A 17,273-nucleotide genomic window follows, 5' to 3' on the forward strand; every position below is an offset into this window, starting at 1 on the left:
GGGATTAGGTTACTTATGAGGCTTCCAAATAAATAGCTAAAGGCTCAATGGGGCTTACTAGGATTAAGCACAAAGGTAGGCCAAATTGAGGATATAAAACAAGGCTGTCAAAGAAATGCCTATATCATCTCCTAAACTCACACTCTTTATTTAGCTTTGCACACACACCGAGAAAGTTCTAGACATCACATGCAACAAGGAATATACAAAAACCTCACACACACATGGCACATGCTCAACTCAATAGGATCATCATAGACTCTTAACCAAACAATTGCATGAATTCAAATTGAAGCCAAAACGTACAAGGGTCATAAAAATGAGCCTAAGGGTCTTAAAAGTAGAAATTCACTCATTCAACATATTTTTTCCAATTAAAATACTTGCACCATGCAATCAAAAATAGCACCAACAAGAATATCTTACACAATTTTTTTTAAATTGAGCTAAAAATTGGGATGGGAATTTCCCCACCCCACACTTAAAAATCTACTTTGTCCCCAAAGTGAAATTAAAATTAAGAGATAAAAATACTACCTGGGGCCTCAAGGACTAGCTAGTAGCATCTTTACACATAAAGGAGGTCCGTAGGGACCCCACACTCAATCTTTGCTATGCTCTTTAGCTTAGGTTTTTGGTACACAGACTTCTTCTCAACCTGTGAATCAATAAAAAACAAAACTACGTGAAGTAAACAAAATTAAAAATAAAAAAGAAAACATACCTACTTAACTTGGGTTGCCTCCCAAGTAGTGCCTGATTTAGTGTTGCGACATGACCCAACTATGACTTAGTCATTCTCTTTCCTTCTCTTTCTCAAAATTGGTCTCCATATTCTTTTTATTTTCACCCCTATTGGGTGTGAACTCTCAAGTGCAGCAGATTTTTCAATTTTATCCTTTTCAGGCTCATCAACTTGTATCATGTCAGGTTATGGTATTAGAGACTTGGGTTGCTCAATGAGGGTGTCCAATGAGTTCTTTTGCAGACTAATCACCCCACACTCACCCCCCCAATAACAAAAATCATGTACAAGTCTTTATAGTGGGACAGTGTGTTAAGCGACTTATAAATCTTAAATACCGCCTCTTCATTCTGCAACCTCATTTTGAGTGTACCCTCTCTTACATCAATAAACGCTCCTCCCATTGCTAAGAATGGATAGCCCAAGATTATTGGTACCTTTTTGTCTACCTAAAAATCTAGAATAATAAAGTCAGCAGGAATAATAAAGGTTATGAGGACGTCCTCTATGATTCCTTCCGAACGGACTGTGATCCCATTACAAGCTGCAGTAGTACAGAGCTTTGTATAGGTTTCCCTAAACCCAATGTGTTGAACAAATACAGGGGCATCAAGTTGATACTTTCCCCTAAATCACTTAATTTCTGCACCACCTCATTGTTGCCAATCTGAATAGGGAGAGTAAATTTCCTTGGGTCTTTAACCTTTTTTGGCATCTTTTGGGTAACCTTAAAACTACACTCTTCAGTGAGTGCTACTGCTTCTACATATTGTAATTTAATTTTACTAGCCACCAGATACCTCAAGTACATGGAGTACTTGGGTATACCCTGCAAAATATCTAACAAAGGTAAGTTAATGTGAAGTTCTCTGAACGTTTCAAATAACTTCTTGAAACAAACGTCCTCCTTTGCTTTGATGCACTTTTGTGGGAAAGGGAGTTTTGGTATATGCTTTTCCACTTTTGCAATAATTTTTTATTTTGAGTACCCAAACTTTCTTGAATTTGTAGCAACTCTATCATTTACCTGTGGGGGATTCAAATCTACATCTACCTCCTTTATTGCCTTGGGAGGTTCTCCATGAAGCTTGTTACCACTCCTCAAAGAGATTGCCATAACTTGTTTTGAATTTTTTTTAACTGCTGGCAAACCACCTTGAGTCTTAGTTTCAGTTCTTGTTGTAACTACCCCAACTACAACTCTAAACTTTTTTGTTTTACTTACTGGCTCTTTACATCAGCTGCTAACAGTGTCTAATTAGCTAGAACCTGCTTCATTATCTCTTCTAAGTTTCTAGTTGACTAATTTGGTTGAGCATGTTGTTGCTAAAATTATTGTGGATGTTGGGTATTCCATGGCTGATTTAGTGGCTGAGATTGCCACTTCATGTTGTAGGCGTTACCGTAATTAGGCCTCTGAACATTGCCTACATACAACATAGATTATGGATTTGATGCACACATAGCAGCTGCATAGTAACTATTTTCACAGACCTTACACCAACCACTAGTTTGTTGAACTGGATTGACTATTGCGGTATGCTGTGTAGCTCCTAATTTCAAGCTGATAAACTAGGTGTTTATCATATTCTGCAATACGGTAATCTGAGCTGATAAAGTGATAAATGATCCACCTCCAATACACCTATAATTTTCTTTGTGGTACTCTTATAATCACCATGCCATTCTGGATTTCCTTAAGCTATGTGGTTTAATAAAGTGTACAGCTTATCATATGTCATCTCAAGAGCTTGACCACCTGCGGCTAAATCTAGCAAAATTTTTGTATTATGATCAAGAGACTTTACAAAAGTATAAGCAAGTACCTCATTAGACTGTTGATGATATGGGCAGTCTCGAAGAAGATCCTTGAACATCACCCAAGCATACACGCAAGTGTACGTGGTCTACCAAGTAGTAAAGTGGCCTTCAAGAAGACAAGTATCAATTCCACAGGGACTTGATCTAACAACAATTCAATTCTGGTTTAACTTCTAAGATTAATTTGATGCAACGGTAACCAAAAAGAGTTTGGAATATTGTAAACTAAAGTAAAGGAAACAATGAGTAAAATGAAGTTTCAAAACAATCAATGGAGTAAAGCCCAGGGTTAAAGCACTTCGAACAATCATACTATATTATTGAACTTCATTCGTTAGCTTGCTTATTTTGGTTGTTGATTCATAGGGTTATTGCATGATCATGATCTTCTGACCTCTAATCTCTTACCTAATGTGGACCTTACAACTACATCGCTAAGAACTTAACAGTGCCCAAGCATGATAAAGATTCTTGTCTGGCTTTTATTTGAAGCACACTATCTCATTGCAAAGTCTCGCAGTCTTGACAAATGAGAAAAATCAAATAAGGAATTTTATAGCCATGTCATCCCATAATGTGATTAAATTTTCTAGTTCTGCGATTAAACACTTTTTGGCTTCCCCAATCAGTTAAGAGGAGAACAACATCATACTTACATAGTCTGTTTTCACACCCGTAGGAATGAATGTGTCACTAATTTCTAAAAAATTTTGCAAGTGGACCTGTGGATCTTCATATGAAAGCCCTTTAAACTGTCCACTACTAATCAAAAGTTGTACCATATTCTGTTTGAGCTCAAAATTGCCTCCAACTATCGGCTTCTGAAATAGGGAGGTCAAATTATTTGGAAGTGGGATTGCCACTTCTCTAATTATCTTACGGGCTGCTTGTTCACCATCCATGATGGAAGAATTCTCTAGTTATCTTGGATTTATGGAATTTGGAGGATAAGAATTACTTCTCTCTTGTGTTGATGAAAAAGTTGCTCAGGTTTGGAACTTGGTTCAACCAAGTCCTGATCCCTTGCCAGCTTACTACTTTGTAAACCTATTTCCTGCAAAAACAGAACCAAGACTAAGAATAAAAAACACCAAAGAAATATAAAAGTAGAACTAAAAATAAAACATTTGCCAAATTACAAGTCCCTGGCAATGGTGCCAAAAACTTGACAGCGCCCAAGTGCACACGCAAGTGTACGTGGTCTACTAAGTAGAAAAGTAGCCTTCAGGAAGTGAAGTATCGATCCAACAAGGACTTGATCTAACAATGATTCAATTCTAGTTTAACTTCTAAGATTAATTTGATGCAACAGTAACCAAAAAGAGTTTAGAATATTGTAAACTAAAGTAAAGAAAACAATTCGTAAAATAAAGTCTCAAAACAATCAATGGAGTAAAGCCCAGGGTTAAAGCACTTTGAACAATCATACTATGTTATTAAACTTCATTGGTTAACTTGCTTATCTTGGTTGTTGATTTGCAGGGTTAATTGCATGATCATGATCTTTCGACCTCGAATCATTTACCTAATGTGGACCTTACAACTACATCATTGAGCGGGGATGTAATAATCTAATTAAGTGTCTTAAAGCTATCATCCTCCATGTGAATCAAGTAGGGAATCTAAGTGCTTCCCTATCCTAGACACTAATTCAAATTCCTTGTTTTATAGAGAAATAAGAACCATACTCTGTTCATCTCCATATTCGATCTACCTATTCCCTCTCTTGAGATCTAAAGGTAGACAATTGATATATTTTTGGGTGATCAATCCATCAAATAGTTAAATAAAATATAAACACATAACCAATAATGATAAGAAAAATTAAACAAACTTACGCCAAAATAATAGTACTCATGTTCTTGGCTTCAACCCCAAAAAAGAGGTTTCTAGCCACTTATAGTGATAATGGTAATCACAAGATTGTAATTAACAACTAAGAACATGAATGAGCTAAATTAAAATAATAAAAACCTAAAAGTTGAAGTTATAGCAGACCCTTAATCCTCCAAGATATCCAAAAATAACTAAAAATATGTACAACGTGTGTATATATAGTTAGGCAATCCTTAGCCATGTAGGAGTTGGATTTCATATTGAAATTGAGCATGGGAGTAGAGGGGGCACCGCCCTGGGTGTTGCACTAATCTAGCCTTGAATTAGACTATTGTAGAGTGCCTATCCATCCAAGGTTGAGTTTGATTTAGAGCCCCTCTCTAGCCAGGACACCGTGGCCTCATCTACATAGTCTCTTTGGAAGTTGATTCTAAAATTTTGGCTAAGTGTTGAGTGCCTCCTTCCATCCCTTGTCTTGTGGTGTTGTTTCCCTTTAATTTCCAGCTTATTCAACATCAAAATATCATTATATTCAGCTCACAGATCTTTTTATATAATCATAAACCACGAATTAGAGACAATCACAACACAATAACCATGACTATGAATCAAAACAAGAGCTAAGACTAGGCTAATATGCATTGATCTTCAACTTATTATTCACCTCTACACTTAATCAAATTGAATCTTTCACATTACCAACAAGTTATTCCACTCTTATTTACACATTAAAAGCATTTGGAACCCTTTCAACACACTAGAACTCAACGGGATCGACTAGACAAACACCTAGCTCAAGCTAGTAATGCTAGTTTCCACGATTGAACTCTAAATGCCTCAATTAAGTATAAACTTTTTTGGAAAACACTTTGAACATTGTAATCACGTACTTTAACACTTATATACATAATCATCTCATTATCAACCTATATAGCATGTGAATCATCCTCAAAACAAAGCTAAAGAGACTAGAATAGCGATACTCGAATGCATAAATACACCCAACATCACCTGTCCAGATATTTCTATGATAGCATTTCCAGCTAGTTTTAGAAGATTAGGAAGTTTATAAAGGGTTTGGATGTCTCCCTCCAGTTGGCTACGTCTCATATGGTTGTGCTTGGGGCTCTTCTTTAGAGTATTATGGATCATGCTAAGATGGCAAAGGGTATTATTAGTGCATCTCAGGGAGGCACCAAGAAGGTGCAAAGTTTGGGTGAGTTCAGGAGTTAGGCCTTTTAAGGTAGAGATTTTAGAGGTTCTCATGGATAGCATGGTAGGTCCAGTACAGGTTATTTTATAGAGTTCAAGTGGTTGATCTTTTAGTTCATCAGTTCAGGGTGATTATTCGGGCCCTATTGTATATTCCACTATTAATACTTGTCGTAGACGTTGCTATATGTGTGATGAGATTGTTTATTTGTCCAAGAATTATTCTCGTTGTGTGTTTAGAGCTCTCTTATTTTATCTGTGAGGGGAAGTGGTTCTACTAGAGGTGTGAGAGAGAGATGTAGTAGAGCTTGTGGGGGTGGCCGTGGGGCCACTTAAGAAGTTGGTGATCATGGTCAGTGTTATGCTATACCAGCCAGACCTGAGGTAAAGGCTTCTGATGCTGCGATTACAAGTATCGTCCCTATTTTTTTTAGACTTACATATGTATTATTTGATCCTAAATTGACTTTCTCCTATGTGTCTGTATATTTTGCTTTGGGTTTTGATTCTATTAGTGAGCCTCTTGCCATGCCTATTCTTGTATCTACCCTAATAGGTGATTCTTTAATGGTGTATCGAGCATACCAATCTTGTGTTGTGACTTTTGTCAGGCGTGAGACTTTGGTAGATTTACTTGTATTATGTATGGTTGATTTTGATGTTATTTTGCATATGGATTAGTTGGATTCTTATCATAATGTCTGAGATTATTTTGATAAGACTGTGACTTTATCTTCATCGGGGGGTACCAAGGATGGCTTAGAAGGGTACACTTCATTTGGTTCCTAAGAGGATTATATCCTTTGTTTAGGCTTGCAAAATTGTTGAGAGAGGATATTTATTTTACTTGGACCATATTCGTGACACTAGTGTTGTTTTGCCTCCTTCCTAAGATTTTGTCTGTATTATCCATGAGTTTTTGGATGTGTTCTCGATGGACTTGCCTGGTATGCTTCCAGATTGAGATATTGATTTCAGTATTGATGTTGAGCCGGGTACTAAGACTATTTCTATTCTTCCTTATAGGATGGCCCCAGAAAAGTTGAAGGAATTGAAGGATCAATTGTAGAAGTTATTGGATAAAAGATTTATCTGACCTAGTATTTCACCTTATGGTGCGTCAGTCTTGTTTGTGAAGAAAAAAGATTGGTCATCTATTGATTATCAACAGTTGAATAGAGTGACAGTTAAGAATAAGTGTCCCCTTCTTTGCAGTGATGATTTGTTTGATCAGCTTTAGGTGTTGTAGTATTTTCAAAGATTGATTTGAGATTTGGCTATCACCAATTGAGGATTAGAGCTTCGGATATTCTAAAAACATCTTTTCGAACTCGATATGGTCATTATGAGTTCTTGGTCATGTCTTTTGGGTTAACCAATACCCCTATCACGTTCATGGAGTTGATGAACTGGGTGTTTTGATCGTATCTTAACTCTTTTGTTTTTGTATTTATAGATGATATCTTGGTTTATTTAGAGCATTTGCAAATTGTGCTTCATATATTGAGGGATGAGGGTTGTATGCAAAGTTCTCTAGGTGCAAATTTTGGTCGGAGTTTGTTTTTTTTGGATCATGTAGTGACTAAGGAAGGTATCATCATTGATCCAGCCAAGTTTGCAGTAGTTCATGATTGGGATAAACCTACTTTTCCCATCGAGAGTTGGAGTTTTATTGGCTTGGAGGGTTATTATCGGTGTTTTGTTGAGGGTTGTTCCTCCATAGCAGCTTCGTTGACTAAGTTGACTCAGAAGAAAATTTCTTTCTAGTGGTCTAATTCTTATGAGATGAGCTTCCAAAAGCTCAAGGATTTTTTGACTTCAGCTCCTATATTGGCTTTGCCTAAGAAGGGTATGGTCTTTATCGTGTTTCATGATATTTTTGGTGTTGGATTGGGTGTTGTGTTGATGTAGGAAGGCAAGGTGATTATGTATGCATCTCTTCAAGATTGAAGCCTCATGAGAAGAATTATCCTACCTATGATTTGAAGTGGTTTGCAGTTGTGGAGGCACTACTAGTATGGAGTCCATTGTGAGATCTTCTCAGATCATCGTAGCCTTCAATACCTCTTTACTCAGCGAGATCTTCATATGAGGCTACGCCGTTGGGTTGAGATGCTTAAGGATTATGACTTGACTATTCTCTACCATCCAGGTAAGGCTAATGTGGTTGCGGATGCCTTGAGCTGAAAGTCGACTAGCATGGGTAGCTTGGTGCATCTTTTGACTAGGAAAGAACTTTGGCCTTAGAGGTTCAATATTTAGGTAACAAGATGGTTAGGCTTGATATTTCAACACTGAGGAATATTTTGGCATTTTTTAATGCTAGATCTTCTTTGATGAAGCAGATTCAAGCTCATCTATTTAATGATGTTGAATTGAGGTTGATTTGAGATAAAGTGTTGAGTGGGGAGGATAAGAAAGCCTCACTTGATTTAGATGGAGTTTTAAGGATTAGGGGCTGAGTTTGTGTGCCGAGAGTGGGTGACTGGATTAGGTTAATCTTGGAGGAGGCCCATTGTTCTAGATACTTTATCCATCGAGGTGTGACTAAGATGTATTGTGATTTGAGGCAAAACTACTGGTGGGGTGGTATGAGGAGAGATATGATATATTTTGTGGCTCATTGCCTATGTTATAACCAGGTGGAGGTCGAACATATGAGACCTAGTAGATTGCTTCAGAGGTTACCCATTCCCAGGTGGAAGTGGGAATGGATCACCATGGACTTTATGACTGGTTCGCCTCGTACATTTCATGGTTCTGATAGTGCTCTGTTCATTGTGGATTGATTGACCAAGTCAGCTTATTATTTTTGGTTAGGGTCTCATTCGGTGCTGAGAGGTTATTCCCTATCTTTATTTGTGAGATTGTGCATCTACATAGTGCGTCGGTGTCCATAATTTTAGATCGAGGTCTATTTTCACATCCCACTTTTGGAAGACTTTTTAGGATGAGTTGGGTACTCGGGATGATGTTAGCATAGCATTTCACCCCAGACTAATGGCCAATCAGAGCAAATTATCTAGGTTTTGGAGTATGCTCCGCGCGTGTGTGATGGATTTTGGTGGCCAGTAGGAGCAGCATTTGGTTTTAGCAGAGTTTGCATATAATAATAGCAACTATTTTAGTATTGATATAGCTCCTTTTAAGGAGTCGTATGGTGGGCATTGTCGCTCTCCAGTGGATTGGTTTAATGTTTTAGAGATAAGACCTCGAGGTGAAGACTTGCTCCGTGGGTCTTTGGATAGAGTATGAGTCATTCAGAAGGTGTTATACTGATTGTAGACTTCGTGCCTTGATTTGGCATTGGAGATCGTGTTTTCCTTTGAGTTTCACCCATGAAGGGTGTGATAAGGTTTAGGAAGAGGGACAAGCTTAGCCCCAGGTATATTGGTCCATTTGAGATTCTTCAGACTGTTGGTGATGTGACTTATGAGTTGGCTTTGCCCCTTGATCTATCAGCTGTTCATCCAATTTTTCCTATTTTTATGCTTCGTTGTTACATTCTTAATGATTCTTATGTCATTCGTTGGGAGTTGGTTCAGTTAGATGAGCAGTTGTCCTTTATTGAGGAGCCAGTTTCCATTTTGGCTAGGGATATTAGGCGGCTGCGCTCTAGAATGATCCCTGTAGTTAAGGTCCAGTGCGACATCGACCTGTAGATGAGGCTACTTGGGAGGTTGAATCTGATATGCATAGTTGTTATTCTCAGCTCTTTGTTAATTCAGGAATTTCTTTTGCCTTAGTTCAATGATGAACTAGATTTTTAGTGGTGGATGATGTAACGACCTAAAAATTTGATGAAATATGTGAAATTTTTTATTTTGTATGATTTGACTATTTTACCCCTCTACGTAGTTGCATTATGATATTTCTGGGGTACGGGAGTGATTGGCATATTTTTCTATGCATTTTGGTATCATTTATGTGATATTGTGGTTTTTGATGGCTTCGAGAGCCTTATTTTAGACTTATGGGGATATTTTTTTATCCATATTATGGATGGCCAAATGGATTGCGCCAGAAGCTCTGAAATATCGATTTTAGGCTAGGTAGACCTTTTGTTTGGGTCAAGGTGCACCCGAGCTCATTTCAACCTATTGAAAGGAAAGTTGAAAAATTAAAAATATGGGTGTGGGACCTACATTTGATCGAAATGACCTCGGGTGGAAAGTCCAACTTAGCCAGCAGATCTAAAATGTTGATATTAAGGTGTTAGCATATTTTGTATGATTTTATGGCTTTTAAATGTCATTTTGACCCTCGTTTGGAAAATTATGATTTCGAATCTCGGGGGTCAACTTTTTGAAAATGATGTTTTTTCAAACCTCTGACTTCACCAATGCATCCAAAATATTGAATTTAGTATGGTTGCATAGTTTGTTTGTATATATCGGACTCTGAACAAATTTCGGACACCCCATCGAAGTCTGGATTGAACTTAATGAAAAATCTGGTGCAAATTGTAGTTTGGGTAAAAACAGCTTTTTCCCCTTTTTTTGGCCAATTTTATTCATTTTTCATCTTGCCTCTTGGGAGTTAAACCCTAAAATAGTGTGGGAGATTAAAAGTAAAGTTTGTGAGAACTTGGGAAGCCGGATTAACACCTATTTCTTTGTTTTATTACGGATTTAAGGTAAGAATTCACCTTTTGCTTAGTGATTTCTTGATTAATTTCTCAAAATCCCAAAAATCTTAGGGCTTGATCTTAAACCCCAATTTCATTTTTTTACATGAATAACGTGTTTATCTTATAATTACTAGTTTTTCATCAATTTAACCTTCAAAACAATTATGATTTTTTATTTTAACCCGGATTTTAAAGATTTTACCCGATAAAGCTTAAAAAATATTTTTTTTTGATTTGAACCTCATTTTTTACTCAATTTAACTTGAATTTTCTGCTGTGGGTTCCTAAAAATATGAGGAACATGTTTTTGAAGTAAAGTTTCAATTTTGCCTTTCATTCAAAAAACTCATTTCAGGGGTCCGTTTTGACCTCGAACCAAAAGTAGTCAATACGGGTATCGTTGGTTTTGTTTTGACGCCTAGATATCATATTTGTTATTTTTAGTGGATTTCAAGATTTTTCATGAAAATTAAGGTCATGGGTTCAAAGTATAGCGGACTGGTTTTGGCTTTTGAGGTAGGTTATGACTTAACTCTTTCAGACTGGGTTGGGTAGTAAATGATAATACAAAATGCATGTTAAAGGTGGGAACTAATCATGAAAAATAACTATTTATGTGTTGTTCCCGTGTGGGGGCCTATATATGATGTAATTATCGAAATTGAGTTATTATGTGATATGTGTGACCATGTGTGTTCCTGTGTGATATTAATAACCTTGAATATATGTGAATAATTGTATTGTGATGTTAAGATACTTAATATGGTACCATTGGTGTATTGTGATTATATTCATACTTTATTTGACATATGTGACATGTGGAAATTCGTGGATGAAACTGAAATAATGAGTGGATATTGGCTCACATGATTGTGAAAATATATCATTGTGGTTGGTTGTGAAACTACTTATAGTGATTAGTTGTGAGCATTATATCCTCAAATCATACTTATTCATGAAACATTGGTACCACTGTTGCAACATCTGAGAAACACTAGCAACATCTTTTTAAAACCCTCCCTGAGGGATATGCCGGGGAGGTGATATTATAACACCTTATAAAACTCTTTCCGAGGGATGTGCCCGAAAAGGAGATATGAGATATATGGATTGTATATGGGTTGAAGAACCCCCATGGGTCGTGCGTTAGGAGGCTTACCTTCGTAGGTGTATTGTGCGACAATCCTGGAGGTTGTGTGATGACCTCGTGCATCATCATCATCATCATCATCATCATTATAATATACATTGCACTTTCTTTATTGTGTTATGTTGTGTTGTATAGCCATATTGACTTGTCATCTATGTATTTATCGTATCTTCTTTTGCTTGTATTTGATGATCTTGTATATGCATGTTCCCCCTTGTTCTTTTTATATGTGATATAATATGTAATTTTGTTCTATCTTGGTGTGATGTTGCAATATATGTGAGATATATTAGAACTGTTAGTGCAAGAGGTATGAGCTACCGCTATGGGACATTTTCTGATTGGAGGTGACGTGCCTTCATGTATATTTTGTATGTTTTATTTACTACTTTGCTTGGTCAGCCTATAATACCTATTGAGTACAAGTGGACCGTACTCATGCCTACTGTGCCTTTTCGGTGCAGGTCCTAGCTCGAGTGCGCCTCATCTTTATTGACTCGGGTGATTGTTGGAGCTTTCAAGGTAGCGGTTGGATATTCATACGTCTGAAGTTCACCTCTATCTTTCTACAGTAGTGATGTCTTTACTAGTATTCGGAGACAGATATTATTCCTTTGTGGTTATTTTTTTTATGTATTTGACTCTTGGATTGTATTAGTAGTTTTAACACTATTGACACCTCGTTTTAAGAATGATTGGTATTTTTGATAAATTTTTCCGGCATTGTTATGATTACTTTTATGGTTCGGCTTCGTTGTAGAAGCCTTATCATGTGATATTTCTATCTTTTTCTCTTTTCCTATCAGTTTGAGTGATAGGCTTACTTGTCAAGGTGCGCCGTGACAAGTGCCATCATCACCCTCATTTTTTGGTCGTGACAATCTTAGAGTACACCAAGATGTCATCGATGAAGATTATGATGAACAAATCTATAAACTGACGGAAGACCTTAGTTACAAATCAATGGATGTTGTGGGAGCATTGGTCAAACCAAATGACATCACCAAGAACTCAAAATGCCCATACCGGGTATGAAAAGCCATCTTAGGTTTATCCACCTCCCTAATCTTTAACTGATGATACCCGGATTGAAGATCAATCTTAGAAAAGAATTTGGCACCCTAAAGCTAACGAAGAGATCATCAATTCTCATAAGGGGATACTTATTCTTTACCGTTGCCTTATTTTATTATCGGTAATCAATACACATCAGAAAGGAACCATCCTTCTTTCACATAAACACGACCGGTGCACCCCATGGTGACACACTAGGTGGATAAAACTCTTATCTAAAAGATCTTTCAATTGCTCCTTTAACTTAGCCAGAGCCATTCTATAAGGGGGAATAGAAATTGGATGAGTGTCCGAAATAAGATCAATCCCAAATTCAATCTCCCTATCGGGAGGGACTCCAGGAAGGTCATCAGGAAAGACCTTAGGAAAGTCATTTACCATAGGGACAGATTGCAAAGAAGGGCCCTTCGAGTTAGAATCTTTAACCCAAACCAAATGATAGAGACAACCTTTAGAGATTAACCTTTGAGCTCTAAGATATGATATTAACTTCCCCTTAGGAGCAAGGGAACCACCCTCCTACTCAACAATTGGCTCATTAGGGAATTTAAATATGAAATTACGGGTCCGACAATCTAAGGAAGTTTGTCACGAGTGCAACCAATCCATCCCCAGATTAACATCAAATCAACCATATCCAACTCTATCAAATCTACCAGAGTTTATTTACTACTAATAGCTACCACACACCCCATATAGACTCTTTTGACAACCACAGAGTCTCCTACCAGGGTAGAAACAAAAAAGGAATCGAAACACACTCAGGACCAAAACCAAAATGCACAACCACAAATGGGGTCACATAAGAGAGATAGGACCCCAAATCAAACAAATAATAAACATCACGTTAGAAGAGTTTCAATATACCCATAACAACATCTGGAGATGCCTCAGACTCCTGGCGAGTAGCAGGTGCATACAAGCGATTCTAGCTAGTGTCGGTACCATAAATAGAAGCAGAAGTAGAAACAGCACCCTTCGGTGCAGGAGAAAATGAAGTAGCAATAAGGACCCTATTGGCCCAAAAGGCCAGTAGGGAGGGTCATTCTCACTATATGTGCCCAATATGACCATATCTAAAATATTTGTTCCTCCCCTTCTCATACTGACCATGATGATGCTGACCAGAGAATCTACAAGAAGGGTAGGTTGGTACTGATTGGTCCCCACTTGTCTGAGATTGGGCACCTTGTTCCCCAGAATCATCACCACTCTTAGAATATCTATCTCTCGACGGCTTTGGGTAGGTAGAACTAGCCGTATAATAGGAGTTAGGACTCCCCCAACTCTTTCTCTTGGACTTCTTACCACTAAACTGTTGGCCTCTATTTTGCTCAGAAAATTGAGACCTCTCACACTGCCTCTTACCAATCTCAGCTCGTTTCTTTATCTCTTCCTTCACTTGTTGCATATACACAACCAATCAAGAGATGTCCTTGCCTTTGATCAACAAGTCTACCTTAATCTTGAGAGTCAACTTGCGAGACAATCTCAAAGCAAACTTTCTCATTTGGGCCCTCATGTTAGATACCAATTCGAGAGCATATTGGGACAACTGATGGAATTTCAAGGCATACTCCTAGACATAATCCTCCTTTGCTTCAAGTTAACAAATTCCTCCGCTTTTGCCTCCCTCAACTCTTAAGAGAAGAACCGGTCCAAAAATGCACTAGAGAAATCATCCCACACAGCAGAGCTAGCATCTTCACCTCTCGACTGCACCCACCCTTCGTACCACTGGTACGCTACATCTTTCAATTGGTGGGCATCAAAATCAATACCTTCAACCTCCAAAGCATGCATAAACCAGAAGATCTTTTACATTTCATCAATGAAACCTTAAGGATCCTTCTCAATATTTGTACCCATATCGGAGGATGCAACCTCATGAACTGGCCAATCCTTGTAGCCTCAGAAGATTGAGTAACATGAACACCGTGCTCAGACTAAGAAGCTACCAAATAAGTCAAAAGAGTAATGGAGCAAAGGAACTCAGCATTAGTAGCCTCTCCTTGAGGCGACTAAGTATGAGTGTCAACCTTAGGGGAAAGATCAGTAGGGAAAGGTGAAACCCCATGAGGACAGACATATGCAGCGACCCTTGACTGCGTCTGGACTCCAGAGGTAGACCGTGTCCCATAAATATTGTCCCCATTTAGGATAGGGGAATTTGCATGAACATCAGATCTTCTTGGAGGCATGATCTGAAAGACAAGCAAATAGAAATCAGAAGGATCCAAGACCTTAGACACTATAGCTCGAAATAGAACCATAAGAAAGGGAAACATTCCTTAATGTCTCGTAGCCCTTCTCTTATAGGTGTGGCGCACTACACACCCATAAAAGATACTATAATAGACACGACTTTGTGGATACCTAACTAACCATAAACCTAGACTCTGATACCAACTTGACATGACCCAAACTAGGGCCTTGTTATAATGGGCATCTCGATCCCAACAAGGACCAAAAATTGCCCTGTTAACCTAACCTAACCATCAAATCAATCCACAAGTATCAGATAAACTCCAAACATATAACAAGATAGTGGAAAACAAGACTAATAATCATAATTTAAGAAGTATCTAATCAATCCATTAATGTCAACATACTAAGACAATATACCCAAGTCCACCGTAATCCACAAAGCTTTTATAAAACCTAAATCAGTAATATGTTGGGACATGCCCCGATAATAGCCAAAAACTAAGCCTGAAACAAGTCTATGACATGAGATATAAAGATCATAAAATGTATGCCTTCCAAAATAGGTAATCTCACCACTTCAATGACAACAAACGAACTGCTCGAATACCTAGTCACTGCACAATAAGAGAAAAAGAAGCCTTGGCCCCTGTATTGCATGGGGATATAGTGTCCGGAGATGGTTAAAAATTAGAACGCTAGCATGTAACTCAGGGATAAAGATAAAATAGTTCCATCAATCAACCAAGTTAAAAATAACATAAACGACCATATGTATATATATATATATCATACCAGGAAGGGCACAAGGCTTAGCATGCATTTTGAAGCACCCGATCATGAAACATGATGGGAGACTCTAACCTCCCACTCATATAGTTTAGAAAGTTTGAAATTCCCAATCATATTAAGCAAGTGGACTCTAACCTCAAGCCATTTTGACCATTCAAAGCTCCCAGTCATATTAAGCAAGCGGACTCTAACCTCAAGCCGTTTTGACCCTTCTTAATAGACCTTGGGACTCTAACCCTTAGTCTACGTAGTGACATTCATTTAATTCATCACTTAGGGACTTTAACCCATTTAGCCAATTCAAACCACCAAGGTTACAATTTAACACCATATGTGACACAAGGTCTTCATGAAACCATTTATCAACCATTTACTTTAATAGGCTAATGCCTTTGTTCAAATCACTATTCCAATCCATTTATGGTCATCAAGACCTTTACAAAACCATTCATCCTTCACTAGCATTCTTATACCGATCTTTAGTTCAAAACACAACTCAAGATGTGACTAGTTTATTCTCTTAGACATTTTCACAAACACAATGAGGCATACCTTTACCAAGACCAAATTCGAAGTAAAAACCTACAAGTTTAGGGCTACCCTTGACGCATTTCTTAAATCACAATTACCAATAACGACATATGTAAACCACAACAAAAAATATGTATAAACGCAAGTCAAACCAAGAGTAAGCAATACTTCAACACTATACATCAAAACCCTCAATATTAGTTTTCAAAACCACCATTAAAGAATCAAAATCAATTTTTAAAACACATGATATTTGAGAACTAACAATGAGGGGAGAGCCATATACCTTATAAAAGAAGATTCATGAAAAGAACTTGACCCTTTAAGCCTCTAGATGAATACTTGTAGAAACCCTAGCCCCATCATTTTAAAGAGTATTTAGAGAGAGTATTTGGAGTGTTTTGATCCTTTAATATGGGTTATAAGAGGCCACAAGGTTATTTAAGACGTGAGGATTTAAGGGTTTTGGGTTGGGAAATATCTGGAATACCCTTAACTTAAAAGCTAAAAACTTGCTTGTAGGAGGATACGACCCCCTCTAAACTATACCCTGGGGTATGAGTGGTACCCATATCTCATACCGTAGGCCTCATCTTGGACCTCAATACTACCCAACATACGACCACATGAGGCTAACTCGTATCCTAACATATGATAAGTACTCTATGACCCGTATCCTAGACAGAATGCACTAGGCTAAGTTTAGGGCATCATACGACTTGGCAACATACACCTCATACCCTATCATATGACTAGGGAGAGGACTAACCAAACCTTGGACAGAATGCAACCAACCTGCACTGACCATCATATGAAAGGAAGGAATCTAACCGTACCCTAGCATATGACTTGTACCTTTAAGTCATACCTTGTCCAAAAACTCAAACTTAGGAAATTCTCTAAGGGACCAAAGACAAGGTGTTTCAATTCTCCCCTACTTAGATACTTTGTCCTCGAATGATGGGTAAAGGAAAGAACAAACATGAGTTAACACATTATTACACATCAAGCTAACCTTTAATGAAGTTAGAAAACAAAGGCATACAAAAAAGATAAGAAGATCAAAAGATAACTCAAGCATGAGTTTCCTAGACAAAAAACAAGTGCGGCTACTTAGACTTCATGTCCTTTTCTACCTCCCAAGTAGTTTCTTCAACTTTTTGGTTCCTCCAAAAAATCTTTACCGAAGCCACATACTTTGTCCGCAACTGACGAACTTGACGATCTAAGATTTCAATCGGGACTACCTCATAAGATAAGAAATTCGAGATACCCAA

The 17,273-nt window shown here is 37.7% G+C and overlaps 1 protein-coding gene across 1 annotated transcript; it reads right to left on the reverse strand.

The window, feature by feature from the left end:
- Positions 1-568: 568 nt before the first annotated feature.
- Positions 569-1,862, reverse strand: LOC124898470. Its single transcript, XM_047412118.1, has 4 exons — positions 1,773-1,862; positions 1,287-1,574; positions 1,084-1,194; positions 569-658 (listed from the first exon to the last, which is right to left on the reverse strand). Exons 1-4 carry the CDS (start codon positions 1,860-1,862, stop codon positions 569-571), a joined length of 579 nt encoding a protein of 192 aa, XP_047268074.1.
- Positions 1,863-17,273: the final 15,411 nt, after the last annotated feature.

The sequence above is a fragment of the Capsicum annuum genome, chromosome 5 (genome assembly GCF_002878395.1).
Source record: "Capsicum annuum cultivar UCD-10X-F1 chromosome 5, UCD10Xv1.1, whole genome shotgun sequence".
Taxonomy (NCBI): Eukaryota; Viridiplantae; Streptophyta; class Magnoliopsida; order Solanales; family Solanaceae; genus Capsicum; species Capsicum annuum.

What these genes read in the sequence shown, in the direction of transcription:
- LOC124898470 (XM_047412118.1), bottom strand. Translation starts at nt 1,862, where the DNA reads ATGGCAATCTCTTTGAGGAGTGGTAACAAGCTTCATGGAGAACCTCCC. An exon ending in TAGATTTGAATCCCCCACAG is followed by an intron (nt 1,575 to 1,772) that starts GTAAATGATAGA and finishes GATATTTTGCAG; the next exon opens with GGTATACCCAAGTACTCCAT. An exon ending in GCTCTGTACTACTGCAGCTT is followed by an intron (nt 1,195 to 1,286) that starts GTAATGGGATCA and finishes CTAGATTTTTAG; the next exon opens with GTAGACAAAAAGGTACCAAT.